The 18607-nt window shown below is 49.3% G+C and overlaps 1 protein-coding gene across 25 annotated transcripts in view; it reads left to right on the forward strand.

Annotated features, from left to right (window-relative positions):
• Nucleotides 1-1239: 1239 nt before the first annotated feature.
• The window catches only part of Rbfox1 (RNA binding fox-1 homolog 1), a 2027889-nt gene continuing 2010521 nt past the window's right edge, over nt 1240-18607 (forward strand). For 2 of the 25 annotated variants that reach the window (XM_063226450.1, XM_063226446.1), the window contains exon 1: nt 1250-1542. In XM_063226450.1, the coding sequence (XP_063082520.1) occupies nt 1333-1542 (210 nt within the window). In that variant the 5' untranslated portion in view covers nt 1250-1332. Of the gene's footprint in view, nt 1543-18607 lie in introns of all 25 variants that reach the window. The other 23 variants (XM_063226443.1, XM_063226452.1, XM_063226463.1 and 20 more) reach the window with 21 other exon arrangements.

Raw genomic sequence — 18607 nt, forward strand, 5'->3', positions numbered from 1 at the left:
CAACTATGTGCTGTGCGTGTGCACTGTGACAACTCCTGAAGCTAAAAGAGTGACCCCAGCAGAGCAGTGAGTGCTTTTTGGAGCATGTGGGGGAAATGATAGCACGCCATTGATAATGTGGTCCAGTGAATGGTGGGAAGCTTACAACAGAGGCTCTGGGGACAGAATCATGGGATGGACATGGCTTCCTTTTCTCTCTTGTCCTCAGAGTGAGCCTGCGGATACTTACCCAGCCTGCCATGGGCTCTGCCCTTTCATGTCCAGAGAGAAGCTCTAGGTTCAGCTCATCACAAGCAGAGAAGGGAGTCCCATATCTATGGGTGTACGTGGGCTCATTCATAAGTGTCCGTGTGTCTTTCCAAGATAGCCGCAGTCTCCTCCCTGGCCTGCATAGGAAGGCGCTGCGTGGTCCCCAACGCCTTCTCTGCCCCTAAGCCGGGGGTGGCACTTTTAGCTGCCTGTCTCAGCTGTGGCATTTGCACACGCTGTTCCCACAGCTCAACCTAGTGTCTCCTGAGCACAACTCCTCTGGTCCAGCGGGATGTCCCTGTCGCTGCCCAGTCCCCACACCTGGCTAGGTTGCTGTCTTGTTGATTACCATACACCCAGCTGTTCTCCTTTTTAATTAATTAATTAATTTGTGACAGGGTCTCATTGTGTAGCTCAGGCTGGTCTCAAACTTGCAGTGATTGTCCTGCCTCAGCATCCCGCGTGCTGAGGTCACAGGTATGCGCCACTATGTCTGGCCCAGGCATTCTCCTTTTCAACCTTTGCCCGCCACGATACCCATCCTTGCTAACCAGGCCTGTTCTGCACCTGGCAGAGACAATGCCCGCAGCTCCCATGTCCCTCTCTCCTGCACCTCCACGCCTGGTCCACCTTGCTGCTCGGTAAGCATCTGATAGTAGGCGCTATGGGGATGGTGCCTTCGAAAGTCACTTCCAAAATCATTTCAAACTCACAACAGAACCAAAGACCAGGGTGAGTGTCTCTTCCAACCTCTCCGCCCTCGCCCCTCTCCTTTCTAGCAGACCACGGGTCGCCCCCGGGCTGCCGGGCTGCGCTTTGCTGAGTGGGCCCGGCTCAGGGCAGGGTCGCGCAGGTGGGCCCCGCGCAGGCCTGGCCCGCTTGCCGCGGTGCGCGGGAGCCACCAGCAGAGGGCGCGCGCGAGTCAGCAGCGGTCCTCGAGCAGCCCGCGCCCGCTCAGGAGCCCAGAGCCGAGCCCCGCGGACCCCGCGCCCGCGCGCCAGCCCCGCTCCCACCGCGAGGCCGCCGGCAGCGGGAGGCGGCCGCTTGCTCCCTTTCCCCAAGTGCGCGCAGAGCCCCGGAGCCATGGCCAGCCCCTCAGGCAGCCCCGAAGACCCGGGCAAGCTCCGAGGCAGGGATGGCCGGCCGCGAAGGGAGGAGGACGATGCCCCTCCGGAGCAGAAGAGGCTGAGGCTGGGGCTGGAGGGAGGCAGCGCGGAGACGGAGGACGGGCAGGACGCGCCACGTCCGGGCGGCGAGGAGAGCTGCGCCCCGGCAGGGGGCGAGGGCGGCGGTGTAAGTGCGCGGGGGCGCGGGCGGGCGGGCGGGCGGCACGGGCCGGTGGGTGGGCACGGCGCTCCCGCCGCCGGCGGGGTGAAGTTGGGCAGCAACTCCTAGGGGTGTGCACTGTGGGCTCGGGAGGCCCCCCGGAGAACCGAGGGCTCCGGCGTTGGTGGCAAACACCTTTCTTGTTTATGTGTATTGACTTCCTGATTCTCCACGACGTGGCTGGCCGGGGGACCCGCTGGACTCTGCCGCTGACCAAAAAGGAGAAGGGCTGTCTTGGAGGGGGCCTCCAGAGGACGAGAGGAGAAGGGGTACCCTGAGCAGCCCTTACATTGCACCTTGACCCTGGCTAGGGCTATTTGGGGCGCCCCTGTGGGACTTTGCTGGCCGTGCATACTTGTTACTGGGTGAGGGGCTTGGGTGGGGATTCCCTGGGCACCAGATGTCCTCAGCTTATGAGTTGCAGCTGTTCACCAAGCCTCTGGCCTGCCTGCATCTTCCTGCTGTTGTCCCTTCTCTGTTTGGGCAGCAAGAGTTGAGAGGGGGCAGGTGGCATCCATCAGAGACCACTGTCCTCTCCCTATCCCTGCAGACAGGGACAGAGGGGCAAGGCTCTCTGTGTCCTTCGGGGCTGTGCTGCCCAGCTCTGGACCCTGTCCTCGACACGAGCGTATGTGGTTCCTTATGTGGGTATGTGAGTCACTAGCTCTGTGTGGGATAGAGTTGCGTGGCCAGCCTGACCTCTGGGGATGCACTTTCTGAGTCCTGTCTCCACTCTCCCAGGTGTGACTTCTCTGACCTTAAGCTGGGCAACCAGGCACACGGAGTGCAGGTGTGTGTGTGTTTGGAGGACAGCTGAGGGCTAGTGGACAGCTGTTCTTAGCAGGACTGCCACCGTGGTGGTTTAGAATGGATGATGGGGTTGACCTCTTTGTTCCTTCCAAATATTTTTATTCGTGGCCATTTGCTTGGTTGGGCTTGTCTTAAAAATTTGATTCGTGGCTAATGAGCCCCAGAAGGGAGAGGTCCCCTTTTTCCTGCACCTGGCTGCATCACAGACCAGCTGCCCAGGCCCAGGGCTGCTCCTGAAGGCTGCTCAGAGCCTTCCCGCAGCTCGCTGTCATCATCCATGGCTGATCCTGCAATCAGCATGTGGGCCCTTGGACCTGTGACCAGGTGAACCCTCGTGGAGATCCCAGGAGGAAGAGAACAACATTTAGGGCCAGTTTGCTGAGACACATGGAAAGACGGAGGAGACAGTAGTGTCATGGTGTGGTGAGAGGAGCTGTCCTGATCATACTCAGAATGGTGTAGCCATGAGAGGCCATGAAACTTTCACTATTGGGAGACCCTTCTTCCTCCTTCACATCCCTCCTCTACGTGGAACACTGGCAAGCATCAGGATGCCAGAATAGTGCAATGCCCACTTTCAGTGAGGAGGGCGCCAGGTGGACCTGAGCCAGGCTGCTGGGTTCTGGGTGCTATCTCTACCTCTCCTTAGCTGGGCGACATGGCACAAGTTGCTTAACCTCTCTGAGCCTTAATATCCTCATTGGCAAAATGTATATGTCAGCAGACCTCGTTTCATGGATTACAATTCCTGAGGTGGTTAAGTAAGGCTTGTTCGTGGGAAGCATTTAGCGTTGCTCTTGGCACATACTACAGGCTCAATAAATGTGATTTAGAACCAAAATTTGCTCCACGAAGGTTCTCTGGTGTGATGTTTGGTACCAGGGGAGCCTTCAGCCAGGATCTCCACATTAAATGCTTTGTGGAGGTTGAGAGAATTATGTATGTATGATTAAATTTGTAAAATCCCACTGAACATTTTGGTCCACAAAGAGAAATGGGCATCCCGTTGTTGAAGGATCCTGCAGTCCCTGGACAGAGACTGTCTTAGTTTCCTGAACCTGAATATAGTCTTCTCTTTTAGGGGTTCTGGGGTCTCTGTGGACTCTCCCACAGATAGAACCTTGATTTTCAAGTTGAGGTTTCCCAAAGCCCAGTGTCGCCCACAGCACCTGTCAGACATCCTTTCTTGTTTCCATAGGGACGTTTTATGTAGAGCCTTGCATCAGTTTGGGGCTGGGGTGCGAGCAGCAGCAGTTTCTCTAGGGAGCAGAGCACATGTTTGCCTCAAGGACCACGTGTGGATGGGTCAGGAATACAGCGCCTCTTCGTAGCGTTTTGTCTGTGGAGACCATTAGCTCAGTGAAAATGCCAAGACCATCCTTGCTCTAATAGCAGGTGATTTGCACTTTTCTCTGCTAAGCTTCCTGGGCATCAGCACCCGGCCACTGCCAGGCCCAGACATTTTTTTTTAAAGGATAAAATGTCCTTTCCCACCAGGCCCAGTGCTCTGATGCTTGGGCTTTAAATGAGATTGCTTGTTCCTCTGACTGACTCCCAAGCTGTGCTCTTGTCTTGGGGTGGGGGTCTGCTCTCTGCACAGGTTGCTGGAGGATGCTTTTAGGAAGTAAACTGCAAAGAGCTCAGTGGAGGCCCAGGGGAAGGACGGTTTACAGGTTCATTTTGCCTTCTCTAGCTGAAAACACCTAGTCCTCCCAGGCCTTCACTGGGCCCTTTCCAGCGACCCCAGAGCAATTTCCCAACTTCAGTAGTTTCTGGAGAGAAAGAAAAATCTCTCCTAGGCAGTCGCTTCCCTATCTCAATTGTCTCCTCAATCTTCCCCAAGAGCAGGCATTCAGCAGAGAGCTCTGGGGGTTGGTGGGCAGAACTCGGCATTCAAAGTCGCAGAAAGCATCCGAGTCCTCCAAATCCCTGTGGACTCGCTAGGCAAGACCACCAGGGCTGGGAGGAGAGCAGCTGTGGCTGTGGTCAGCATGCACCCCCCATGTGGTGTGTCAGATTGCAGGGTTTCTGCTTCTTGTTGTGATGGTCTACACGGGGTTTCCCTGCCTTGGCACTGTTAGCATTTGGGACCAGTTAATTCTTTGTGGTGGTTGATGCAGACGCTGGGGGCTGTCTTGAGCACTGTAAGATGCATTCCTGGTCTTTACCCAGCTCTGACAACAAGAGCATTTCCAAGTCTTGTCAGCTATCTCCTGAGTGGGGCAAAATCATCCTTGTGAAAATCTTTGAGAGTGTGAGTGTTGGGTTTGAGTCTCTGCCATAACACTGAGCAGCCACTTGGCTTTGGGAATTTTTTCTATTGCTGTGAGCCTCAGTTTTCTCAGTTGCAAAATGCAGCCAGGGATGATGGCACATGCCTGCAATCCCAGCATTTGGGAGGCTGAGGCAGGAGGATTGTCATGAATTTGGTGCCAGCTTGGCCTACCTAGTGAGTTCAAGGCCAGCCTGAACTACATAGTGAAACCTTGCCTCCAAACAAACAAATAAACCAAAACCAAAACCCAATAACAAAAAGTGCAGATAATGAGATGTACTATCTTGGGAAGGTTATGTGGGGATGCATTGAGTAGTAGGCTAGGAAAATGATTAGCATAGTGTTTAGAGATGGATAAATGATGAGCACCTTGAACGTTATTTGGATACTTCACACTCTGTCTTCCATTCCTTCATCCATCAGTGTAGTCCACAGGGGAGTATAAATCACCCAGGGAATCTGGGTACAGTCCTGGCTTTCTGTATGAGACCCTCACCTCCTGGTTCTTCCCAACCTTCCTCTAGCTTCCTAGGGCCCAAGATGCCGAGAGGCAAGGGTGTGGGTGGGCAGAGTGGGTGGCACTCAGAGTTCATGCCTGTGCTAGAGACTTCCAGCAGTGGCTTGCTGAGATAGCATCAGGACCACCATCTGGGTTGCTGTATCTCCATTTGAGCGCAGCTGGACCCTACCTGCAGAGGTGCTCTCTGCCAAAATGTGGGTATTTCCCTAGCAACAATCTCTCAAGCTAACATTAAGACTTGGCGATTTGCTGGAACATTGTGCATCTTTAATCTGCGGGGCAAGCTCCTGAGGGTACAGTGTGTAAGTGGGAACTGGTGGGGATTCCGTCTCCCTCCAGGGGCTGCAAGTGTGGCTTGTGCTAGGCCAGGGAGGAGGGAGACACAGGCACAGCCCGAGCAGACAGGTTCAGGTCCATAGTGGTCATTTTGGAACCCGTTGGAGAGGTGCATCTTGTGTGGAATGGCCCTTGGCTTTACAGATTTCAGGAATATTTACCCTCAAAATGAAGCTGGGTTTGTGCTTTTCAGCTGGAACAATGTGAACTGTGGGCAGATGTCTTTCGAATCATTGTAACATCAGTAAAGTGGTGGTATTCCTTTTGTGACATCTGGAATGTGACATGGAGCTCAGTAGGCAAGAAGGAGCGTAGTCTGGAGACAAGAGCTCCCTGGAGGAGTGCTGGTGCTGTGGGTGCTGGTGGGCTGGGCTGGGGTTGGTGAGGGATGTCCATGAGGTACATCCTGAAGGAGTTAGGACCTTTTGGACCTGGGTGATGAGGAAGAGGCAGGAAAGAGAATTTGATTTTGGATTCATTAGTTAAGGCTACTCTGAAACCTGTGGCTACAGCTGGTGGCATCGCCAGGCTTGGGATGGATATTCTGACTTGAGAGCCATCAGGCATAGATGGATAATTGAGGGCAGAGGGATGGTTGCCAGGGGGAGGGTGAATTGTAAGATTCTAAGCGTGGGCTGTCTTAATTACAAGAGAAGCAGCCAGGACACTGAGAAGTGCCGAGTGGGCCGTGCAGAAGCGAGCCCATGGAACTGATGGATCAGGATCAGTGGCTGCCACTGGAATTTGTTTCCGACTTTCAATAGGAATTTTTGTAATCTATTTTCAAATGCATTTCGGACACATCAGAAAAACCAATAATGATTTGATAATTTTGTAGAAATGGAATTGAAGCAGCTATTCATGAAGTAAGCCATTTGAGTCCTGTGATTAATCATGGGTAGGGGAGGAAATCATGTTGATCAAAATACATGAGAACAGTTCCCATTTATAGAAGTAATACGTGTTAATGTTTTAGTTGAAATAACAAAATTTTATATTGCTATTATTGTTCTTTTTTCTTTTGCAAACAGGGTCTTCCTATAGAGTCCGGGCTGGCTTTGAGTTCACAATGTTTAAAGCCCAGGTTGGCCTTGAACTCCTTATAATCCTCCTGCTTCAGCACCCCAAGTGCTGGGATTACAGGTGTGGGTGACCATGCCTGCCTCTGTTATTATTTTTAGCAACTTGATTTTTGCAGAGAGCATATTTTAAGTATTTTAATTTATTATTTTTTAGTCGACACAAAAATTGCATACACATAGGAGGAGCAGTATACATCACACATCCAATAGTTGAATTGAGTTAATTAACATACACAAAACCTCACATACTTACAACCTCTCTTTGACTTTCAAGTACACTGGATATTGTTATTAAAGATAGTTACTCTGATATGCTATGATAAATCTCTTGAGGTTATTCCTCTTGTCTAGCTGAAATGTTGTATCCTCTCACCAACACCTGCCCCACCTCCACCTCTGGCTGCTGGTGACCACTGGCCCACTCTGCTTTTTTTTTGATATCCCAATTTTTATTTTATTTTTTCAATCAGATTTTATTGGTACATTTTAGATGTATATAATGATCACAGTCATCATGGAGCATTTATACCTGTACAAGTTACAATTTGTTTTTCTTCCCATTTCCCTACCCGCTTCAATCCCTCCTCCATTTACAAAAGCTCTGTTTCCATGTTTTCCTTCTTTCCTCATTTTCTTTTACGTTTCCCTTCTTCCTCTACCCCTCCCCCTCTTTCTATTTCATAATACCTATTACACATTTTGATTATTATTTATCCTTTCAGTTTCTTCCAGAGAAACAATTCAGCATTTTACATGTATCCTATTTATTTCACTTAAGAGCATGGTCTCAGGGTGCATCCATTTCCCTAGAAATGCCTTGATCATATCCTTATTGATGGCATAGTAGTACTCCATAAAACCACCTATTTATCTGCTCACCGGTTGATGGGCATTTGAGTTGTTTCCAAGATTTAGCTATTATAAACTGTGTTACTATAAACATGGGTGTGCATATATTGCTGTGGTATTATGCTTTTAATTCTTTTGGGAATATATCAAGGAGGGGAATGTCTGGATCAAAAGGAACCTCTAATTCTTTGCTTTTTTCTAGGTCTGACTTTTTGATTCCACGAATAGGTGAGGTCATGCAGGATTTATTTTCCTGTGCCTGGCTTCTTTCAGTTAATGTAATATCCTCTAGATTCAGCCATGTTGTCACAGCTGACATAATCTTTTTGCAAGGCTGAGCAGAATTCCAGTATTGGATCTAGTACCTCCTCTGATACTCAGATCCTAGAATGCTCCTCCAGTTCCTTATATAAAATATAATAATCACAGAGAACCTAGCCGTGCAGTAATCTCTAGGTTACTCATACTACCTACCGCAATGTGGATGGTATGGAAATAGTTTTTATTATTGTATTGTTTAGGAAATAGTGGCAAGAAACAAGTCCATTTTTGTTAGTGTAGATGTGATTTAAAAAATGTTTTTGATCTGTGGTTGGTTGAATCCGTGGATGTGGAGGCCACAGCTATTGAGGGCAGACTGTTTCAGTCCTGTGTAGTCGCTTAGGTTTTAACAGAGGCCAGTGGGGGTGTGGTAAAGATCCATCCTATATCTGTGCAGTCCAGCATCCACCAGGGGTATGTGCAGTGGACATGTAGACCTACTGTGTGCTGCTCCAAAGCCCCACCCTCCTGCCATGCTCAGCTTCACTCTGCTGTGCTCGTGGGAAGAGAATTCCTCCTGGTGCCCTGCCTCTGCTCCTCAGTGTAAGGGGACACTCCTAGCTGACCCTCAATTCTGGCCACTTTGGGACATTGCCTGTCTTATTTTTTCTCTAAATACTTGAGCTGCAAGTGGGTCAGGTGCTAGTCTGTGGCACCAATCTACACCTGCTGTCCCAGAGTTCACTTTGCAGCTGAGACCAACTGCAACCTGTAGGCCAGAGTGGGCCCCCGTTATTTATATAAATAAAGTTTTGTTGAAATTTGGCCGCACACATTTGTACCTACCTCACCAGTTATGGCTCCTTTGACCTGCAAAACTGAAAGTGTTTACCACCCGGTCCTGGGCAGGGGACACATCAGCTCCTCCCTGACCCTGGAAATATCAACTTCTGAAGTCTTTGCCCCTCTAGTGTCCCAGGCAAGTGTGTGTGCAGCTTCCCTGGAAATGTCTGGAAAGGGTGCAGCAGTCACTCTTAGCTTGGGAGGAGTCTAGTGTTGGGGGGCAGGACCAGGGTTTCTGCAGAGGCACCTGTTCTGCCCCTGTTTTATGGAGGGGAAAGGAGGGAGGGAAGGGTGACTTGTTGCTGCTTCCTAAGGCTTCCTGACGATGGTCTCACTACTGCTGGCATCCAGGAAGAGCACCCCCTGGGTCTGTGGCCCTGGGAGACAGCACCTTCAGATCACAAGGAAGGAAGAGAAAAGGAGGAGGGTTTATACAAGCACAAGGACTCCAGTTATTGAAATTAACATTTCCCACGAAGTTTTAGAATGTCTGGGCATGCATATTTAAATGTCTGCCTCAAAAGCTCTTGCTAGTACCCAGATGGTGTGTTTAATTTTCTTGTTCTCTGAGCAACATGCAGCTTCCTGCACGTCCCTTGTTGCAGGCAACCATGCATGGAGGTGACAGTGCCTCTGACCTCAGGAAGATCTCTCAGGGTGCAAGTGCTTTGTTCCTGGGACTGCTCTGGGGATCAGGGGCCCCTCCCCAAACCCTTCCTGTCCCAGGGCTCCTATCTTTGCTTTTTGAAGGACCCTAGGCTCCATGTGGCTCTCAGAGCTCACCGTGGGAGTAGGGTCTGAGCGAGCTGGGAAGAGACTGTGGGGAGGGGGCTCCACAGGATTGTTGGAGTCAGACAGGAAAACAGGAGGACAGGGAAAGAGCTGTAGAGCAGGGCAAGGGCCTCAGACACAGAAAGGGGGCAGCCTGGTTTGCAGACAACAAGGAGACAAGGTCAGAAGACCCCTTTGACATGGTATTGCTGTGGCAGGGTGTCCTGAGTGTCTGTTTTTCCTCTCGCTGTATGGCGAGGAGGAGAAACAGATTTGTTCATAGGGATGTTGTGTGGGTCCTGGTTGATGGTTTTTGGGAAAGACAGGGGATGCTTGGTTTCCTTGGCTGTGTCCCTGTCCCTCCTGCCACCCCCACTGTGCACTGACCAGCCTGGCCTCCCTGGTTAGGGCTGGTTCTGGCGGTTCTTTGAGTGACGAAGACTTAGTGGTTTGGTGACCTGTTGGCCTGAGTTCCAAGGTGCAGTGCTGGGAGGGAAAACTGCTGCCTTGGTCCTTCTTGCCTTTTGCCTGTGTCCACCTGCTGGAGGGCCAAACCTCTGCCTTCTGTTCCTCTGCCCTGGATTTGGGATTGGGCCACATGAGAGTCTGTGGGATCCAAGAATACTGCTTAATTTTTATTTTTCTTATTAAAAATAAATTATCATTCACTCATTTATTTACAGTTTAAACAATATAATGCTATGTAAGATGAGAAGCAAAGCTGCCCACTTGCTGCTTCTCTTGGTTTTGCTTCCCAGAGGTGGTGGCATTTTTGCATTTCTCTCCCTGAGCATGAGCACACAGATTTGCGCATGAGTAGTTTAATATTACTCTTCTTTAAGATAATAAGTATGAGATAAAGCTGCAGGTAGAATTTGAAAAAGCCTCCTTTCCACTTGGTGAGGTCCATTGGGCATCATCTCACAGGGGAACCTGGCCCCACTGTGTCCTCTTACAGAGGTTACATCTAAGTGTAGATGGGCCATCCTCTCTCCATTCCTACCCTGCAGAGGCTTTGGCTGGCTACTGACTTTTCCCCATTGTGGTGGTGTGGTGAGTATCCTTGCACTTGGTGCTCTGTGCCTGCGTTTTTGAGAGATGTTCCTAGGAGGAGGTTGTCCAGGTGAGACAGTGACCTGTGCTCATGTTAAATGTCACCCAGCAGCCACATTCCCAAAGATCACCATGGCACCATACTCCTTTGCAGACTAAAGGCACTGGTATTTCTTCCACTGAGGCCAGTCTGAATCCTGCTGTATCCTGGACCCAGCCCTCTGTACCAGCCTCTGCTGGCAGGTCCTCAGTCTAGGGGGAGAGATTGCTATCCCAAACACCCTGGTGACGTTGCTGCAAAGTCTAAGGCCTGTGCTTGCCTCCTTCAGGCCTCAGTGGGGATATTATAATAATGAAGTCAGCCTCAAGGGCTGTCTGGGAGTTTGATGACATAACTTGCAGAGCAGGTTCACATGCCTGGCTCCTTCACTTAGGAGGTTCTGAGCAGGGCTGTGGGTGCCATCTGAAGTGCTGTGCTGTGGCTTTACAGGAAATGAGTCTTGGGTGCTGAGTCCAGTTCTGTCTCTTAGTGTCTTCTGGGTTTTCTGGGTGATGGGATGGCAGGGACAGACATTGGGGCAGCCGCCAACCATGGACTGTATGATGAGCCTGAAATTCCTGCCTGGCCCAGCTCTAGGGTCCACAGGGCTCAACTCCATTGTGCAAGTTGGAGCTCAGAGGCTGAGCTTGGAATGTGCTAGTCAGCATCTTGCCTTGTCAGAGGCCTCCAGCCCCAGTGGGACCTGGCCACCAAGTGAGCCCTGGTGGCAGGCGCTCTGCTCGTCCTGCGCCTGGGAACTGAGGACAGGGAATGCAGAAGGATGGACACCCTCACCATGGACACTGCTTCCTCCTGGGCAGGAGGACTTGTGGGTATGCACATGTGTGTGTGTGTGTGTGTGTGTGTGTGTGTGTGTGTGTGTGTGACACAAGTGTGACTTTCTCTGTGAATTCTCATGCCTGTGGTTGTGTCTGTGCAGTACTAGAGTTGCTAGATAAAATGCAGGAGGTCCAGTTAAACCAAATTTCTGATGTACGGCTTTTTTCTAGTGTAAGTATATCCTGTGCACTATTCAGGACAAACTCTGATTAATTGTTCATCTGAAATTCAGGTTTACTGACATCTTGTCTTCTTATTTCCTGTCTGACAAACTGTTGTGAGGTTATCAGTGCATTCTTGGGACACCAGGGGGAGGTGGGCTCTGAGGCTCTTGGGGTTGCTTCAGGGGCCCCCAAGGCTTCGGGTTGAGTGGTTCAGCTCTGTTCAACCCTGGCCTCCCCTCTATGGGGCTGGCTTTTGGCCTGTTTCTCCACACTCTCAGGGCAGGAGCTATCCCATTGCCGCATTGGAGCAGCTAGATGAGACAGCAAACAGTGTGCAGATGGCCGCCCAGCATCCCCAGTTCCTTCTGTGTGGATGGAGCAGAAGCTTTTCTCTTCCTGCTTTCTCTTCCAGAAAACCCAGGCACTGCACTGCCAAGTTGCCACGTTATATTCTTCCCTCCTGGTGATTACCACCCTCCTCTGACCCTCCACCCAGACAAAGTCAAACAGGTCCAGCCCTTTGCACTGTAAACCTGTCCACATGAGTTCAGTGATTGGTTTTATCTACCAGTGTGACCAACACATCAGGCAACAGGAAGAGCTTCTGGGTTCCTTTCTGGAAGGCTGGTGGTAGAAAGCTGCACAACTGTGGAAGAAAACTGTTTTTCCCCTTTCTTGGTTCATTTTCAGCTCACTCCTTTTTTTCTTTTGGTACTGGGGGCTGAACACAGGACCTTCACACTGAGATATAGCCCCAATCTTTTAATTTTATTTTTTATTTTAAAACAGGGTCTCCCTAAGTCATGAAGTTGCCCAGGCTAGGCTTGAATTTGCAATCCTTCTGCCTAAGCTTCCCAGAACTTTGGGATTATGGGCATGCACTACCATGCCTGACTGTGTCATTCTTGATACTTGATTGTGATTTAAACCTGATGCTCGATCATGGGTCCAGCCGGCTTGGGGACTGTCAAGAGGGTGTTGAATTTGGCCTCTGAGGCTGTGACAGCCTTTTCTAGCCATTGTTACCATGGAGCCTCATCTGGTGTTTTGGACATTGCTGTTGGTCATTGACTCAGCTCATCATGAATGGAGTCTCAGTAGCTTTGCAAACTCCTCTAAGAGGTGAGCACTGTTACTCTCTGTATGCTCTCCACCCTCTTTGTAGGTAGCTGCACTTTCTGTTCTGTTTCCTGCCACACAACTTTTGCATCCTGCTCTTTTTCCCTGGAAATCTCTTTCTCACTCCCCACTGCTTCACTTGGTAAGAATCTTTTCTGCCCATGGGTCACCACATCTTCAGGGCTGCCTGGCTACACTGATTGTCACAGCAATCACAACATGTCACAGGGACATGTTGTAACATTGTGTGCTTCTCTGTTATGGGTGTTTGCCCAGGTACAGCTGCCCGTGTCTTTGGGCATGATCCTTTGATGAATGTCTGCCCCCTTCTAGTCTTGGGGGGCAATAATACCGAAAAGCTGAAGAGTCTGTCCTGGAAGCCTGGCGCTAGACCACCAAAGATAATGGTAAAGTCTGGGCTCCTCTGGGGGAAGAGAAACTAGGCTTCCTTCTTTTTTCCCTTCCTCTTTCCCTTTTTATTCTATTCAGACTACAGGACTATTGGTTGGTGCCATCCATACTCAGGATGGGCCTTCTGTGTTCAGTAAATCCAGCCAAACTCATAGCTGTGCTAAACCAACCTGCTAGGTGTTTCTTATTCAGGTTGGTACCACAATTAACATAGTCAGTTTAACTGGTTGGAGAGAGCCATGAAGAGGTGATTGGATTGTGAGGGCGCTAACCTCATCAGTGGGTTAATTCCTTGACCAGTTCATGAATGGGCTCTTAGGAGGCAGAGCTTTGTTGGAGGAAGTGGGTCATAGGGGTGTGATCTTGGGTACTACATCTGGTTCCTGGCTCCTTTCTTTCTGATTCTTTCTAACCTGCTTTGCTTCCTGAAGGTTTCCATGAAGTGAGCAGCTTTCTTCTCTTACCATTACTCTTCCTTGATGTTTGTCTTGGAGCCAGCCAACCAGGGAATGAACCTTCTAAAACTACAAGCCAAAACAAACCTCTCTGTGAGTTGTATATGTCAGGTATTTTGCTTTAGCAACAAAAACCTGACCATTATATCATCTCTTTGCTTGTCTTGTCCTCTCTTCTCCCAGAGATAGACACACACAGTTCATTATGTTGGGTGAGCCTGCTTCATAGTGAGGGAGGCCACTGTGTGTTAAAGTCATGGTTTATCTTCTGTGCCTTTCTCTTGTGGAGCAGATGCATGGGTCAATGGAAGCAGAAGAGCCCTGTGCCACCACTCCACCCTCTCTTTGTTGGAATACATTTGGCCTTGAGTTCTTGTGTTCTGCCTATAGCCAGGAGGTGATAAGATCTCAAGATTCCATGATAGTGATTTCATTTGTGACCCAATGTCCAAGCCTTGTAGTCCATCATGGATTTCCTTGAATGTTCCTTGTTATGGTTCCATAATCAAAGAATACTTGCTTCCCGTCCGGTGGTAGCTCCTTGGCATCAGCTCTGCATGTAAGGGAAGGGTGTGTCCTATGGGGTGAGTCTTCTCAGGTGTTAGGTCACATGGGTTGCTTAGTAAAGACGCCAGCTCTGGGGTTTGCTCCCAGAGGTGTGGTCCTCTTCTCGGTGTGCTTGCATGCTCTTCTGGGTACCTCCCGGGCTTTTTATGAGGGAGATTGGCATTTGAATCAGTGAATTAAGATGGCTGCCCCACTCTGCAGCCTCACCCTGCCTCTTAGGGACTGAGTCCACCCAAAAGATGGATGAGAGGACCTTCTGTCTCTCCCTGACTGGGTTTGAACTGGGAAATTTGTTGTTTTCTGCCTTCAGACTCAGGCTGGAACCATGTCATTGGCCCTGGTGTCTAAGTTGCCCACTGCAGACCCTGGGCCATCGCAGTGTGTATGGCCATTTGGGCCTATTCCTTGCACAAAAATGGTCTCTCTCAGTCTCTTTATCATTGTCTCTCAGAATCTATCTCTCTGTATCTGTATCTGTATCTGTATCTGTATCTGTATCTGTATCTGTATCTGTATCTGTATCATCTGTATCTCTTTCACAGTCTGTTTAACCTCTCAGTATCTCTATTTCTATCGCTGTATCTTAGTTTTAGTTCTATCTTTGTCGTATCTCTGTCTGTCTCTGTGTTTATCTCTGTCTCTTTGCCTTTGTATCTCCATGTCTTTGTCCCTGTGACTCTGTATTTCTCTGTCTTTCTCTGTCTCTATTTCTGCCTGTTTCTCTATCTATCTGACTTTCTGCCTCTGGATCTGTGTCTCTGTCTCTCTCTTTGTCTCTATTCTTCCACCTCTCCAGTTATGTCTTTCTCTGTGACACTTTCACTGAGATCAAGCTGACTTTAGTGAGAGGACAACCCAGGGAAAGGCATGGAGGCAGAAGAGTACCGGGAAGTTTTGGGGAGATGAGGTCCTGTGAGTTTTTCTCCGGAAAATCTGTGGGATGGAAAGATTTAGAGATATGGATAATATTTCCAGAAAAGACCAGGATTGTGAGACAGGAATGATTGCCACTCCATTTAATTCCACAGAAGGTTTGTTGCAGGATATGCTGGGAACGAGGGCTAGAGGTGAGGCCACCGGAGGTCTCTAACATCAAGTGATCTTCACTCTGTCCATGGGACAAAAGGTCTCTTGAAGGATTTGAAGGATCTCCGTTTGTGGGGTTGGTCTCTGGGGTGTGAGGACTGGTTGGGATTGTGTTGTTCTCTCCAGGAGGGTGGGGGTCATCAGTGGGACCACATGGACCCAATGTAGGTTGCATGGGGGAGGAAGGTGGTGGTGATAATGGTGGACCTTGGGGACAGCTGCATCCAGCAGCTGGTGATAGATCAGTAGGACTTGAGAGGAGGGAGAAGAGAGACAGACAAAGACTTGAGGGCCCAGCAGGGAGAAGGTGGGGATTCTTGGTGCATGTGTGGTGCAGAATCATTGAGAGCTGAGTAGTGGGTGACAGTTCTGAGTTATGAGAGGTGAGGCTGCAGGCGGTAGTGATGAAGGAGGTCTCGATGGGCTCCACTCGGAGAGGTGAAGGAAGCAAAGGTGGAGGTCCCAGGTGAAGAGACTTGGGGTACTGTGGCATGGATAAGTCACCCCACAGGTCCATGTGTTCAAGGCTGGGCCCAGGGTGACGCTGTGGGGAGGTGATAGAACCTTTAGAAGGTGGAACCCAGTGGAAGATCCTGAGGTCAGTAAGGCTGAACCCTTGGAGGGATTGTGGAACCCCAGCCACTTTGTCTTTCTCTGCTCCCTATTTCATGATGTAACCTGTTTGCTCTGCCATGTACTCCCACTATAATGTGCCACCCTTGCCAGTGGCCCACCCAGAGCAATGGGGCTGCCTGATCTTCTACTAGAATTTTCAGAGCCAGGAATCAAAAGCAAACTTTTTTTAAGAGAACTGCTTCAGGAATTTTGTTGTAATACTCTGAAGCTGATGAACACAAGGTGTGACTTAGAGGTAACTGAGGAGTCTCTGTTCTGTCTTTGCACAACAGAGGAAGCCTGAGGATGGGCTTTGGGAACCTTAAGGTGTGGAGGAGATTTAAAGTTGACCATTATGAGAAACACTGGAGCTTCCCAATGACTGTTCACAATATAGCTGAGCAGAAGTGGAGGCTGCATGAGAGATTATTTAGTGGAACTGCTGGATCCACATGTGAAGCACAGCAGCCCTCAGGCAGTGAGGCATAGGCTAGTGATGGGTCAGGGAAGGTGTGGAGACAGTGAGTGCAGGGGTGAGGTGGGAGGAGAGAGGAGAGGTTTTGGAGTGGGTTACAGAAAGAAGAGACGTGAGTCCAGGATGATGAGGAGGGGAAAGCAGGAGGGGGAAACGTGGTGGCAAAGAGCAGGTTGGGAGAGATGAAGTGAAGGCAAGAGGGTGTGGCTGGAGGCGGTTTTAGACCTCCGGATCACACAGCTTTGTAGTGACCATGAATATCAAAGACAGATGCGAGGACCAAGTGACACAGGCCATGATGTGCAGACCTGTGTGTGGGGCCTGGGAGCTGGGAAGCTCTAGGTGAGTATCTGTTCCCTGTGGAGAGGGTGTCTGAGGGGACGTGATGCTCTATTCTTGGGGTCTTTGCTGCTGCCAGTTTAGAGCAGAGTCCTCCCTTGGGGTTGCTTGGACCACAGTGATTCTGTGTGGAATGTTCTTGGGTCAAGATGAAATGAGAAAACAGAGAATGTCATGGGGATGTGTGCATCAATGAGAGAGCACTCACTGTCCTTTGTGAGGGGCTTGCTCTTTATTCTGAAAGCGTGTCTAGCCTATTGTTCTTTATATTTGCAGATTTTAAAAACCAGACGGAGTGCTATAGGATAGAAATTTCCTTTTTTATTGTAATCACTAGCCTACATTAATTGTTTAAAATAATGGGTTTCATCATGACATTTCTCCATTCAGACAGTGCACCTTGATCATATTAAAGGCTGCTCATTCTCCTGTCAGTTTTCCCTTTCTTGGCACAGGAAAGGTCATTCTCCTTCCCACATGTCAGCGGCAGTGTGAGCCCTGCTGCCCCGTAGGCTGGGGGGCCACTGCATGTGACTGTGGGTGGGAGCATCTCTTATCCAGAGTGTGGTCGGAGTACTCTGCCCTGTGCTCGATGGTCCAGAGGATGAACCTGTATAACCCTGAATCCCTTTGCACCAGAGGCAGTTCTGTGTGAAGACAGAGCCCCTCCACCTCCCTGAGGCTTGGGTTACATTGCACATGGAGCCCAGTGAGAAAAACTTTCTGTGACTTTAGTCACTGAGATGGAGCAGCACATAATCTATTCTGACTGATTCTGGTGGGATTTCTGTGTGCCTGTGTGTATGTGTATGAGTGTGAAATTTGCAGTATAAAACATCTCTTCCTACAGAAAAAAACCTCGGCAACCTTTTATTGGTTCCTTTTTTCACTTTTTTTTTTTTTGTGGTATCAGGACCAAACTCACGACCTTGTGCTTGCCAAGCAGGCGCTTATGCTGCTGAGCTAAATCCCCAGCCCTTCATCTAGCTATCTCACATCTTTATCATTTTTGCTTTCCTTTCCCTTGACTATTGTCCCTTCTGCTCATCCCCAGATCTTCTTTCATCTCTAAAAAATCTACCTTCCTGTTTACTATTATCCTGCTTTCATTTTGCTCTTTAAATTATTTACATTTTTTACTTCTCATACAAGGGAACCATTCTATACTTCACCTTCTGTGATTTGTTGTCCCTAGCGTATAGTCTCAAGATGCATCCGTTTTCCTGCAGACGACTTAGATCTATCCTTATTTATGGCTGAGTGGTATTCCACTGTATATTATTTATCCATTCATCTGTTGATGGGCATAAAATAGTTCCACATTTTAAAAAATGTACTTTTACTGGTTTATGAAATAGAAGAGCCTGGGAATCAGCAGCTTAGAGAGCCACAATGTGGGATGACTGCAAAAACAGGTGGTTATGTCAGGCCGGCCCCTGTGCCCCACCCAGAGCTGAGATGGAGCCTTTCAGTTTTGCTGAACGTTGTGTCTTAAATGGAGCAGCCACACAGTGCCCAGCCTCCGTCTGGGGATAGAACCCTTCTTGGTTCAGAATAAGCTTCGTGCCACTGAGGTTTCCTGACCCTTAGGTACATTCTGTGCTAATTACATTAAAACATGGCCAGGACTTTTACCTTGTCATCCCCCAAATTAAACATCTTAATCATGCAAACATGCAGAATTGGATTTAGGGTGACTGATTCCCAACTGTCAGTAAGGATGTAATTAGATTATATTTTTCTCCAGTTCAACTAAAAGAAAATTGACAATAAAGTGCTGATCAATATGTGCAGCTCGGGAGGTAGGGCCTGCCTTGAGATGCAGAAGTGTTTGTTTTTAAAATCTATATTCTCGAATAAAGAAAAATATCCATCTTTCTTTCCTAGAGGAGGAAGACTGAGAGCTGGGCTCGGGAGCAGCTTGGCTGTTGGGAGGCTGAGCTAAACAAATAGCTGCCTCCCTGGAATTCAGGGTGTGTTTCTGCTCTGCAGGGCGCCCTGTTCTTATGGTGAAGTTTGCTCTCCATCTTGGTCATGTGTGTGTCTCCAGGCGTGTGTTTCCGTGGGTGGATGTCTGCGTGCATTTGCACAGCGTGCACCTGTGGGGGTGTGCGCAAAATT

Source organism: Cavia porcellus, unplaced genomic scaffold, assembly GCF_034190915.1.
Source record: "Cavia porcellus strain 051 isolate PalLab524CR breed Dunkin Hartley unplaced genomic scaffold, mCavPor4.1 scaffold_16, whole genome shotgun sequence".
In the NCBI taxonomy this organism is placed as follows: domain Eukaryota; kingdom Metazoa; phylum Chordata; class Mammalia; order Rodentia; family Caviidae; genus Cavia; species Cavia porcellus.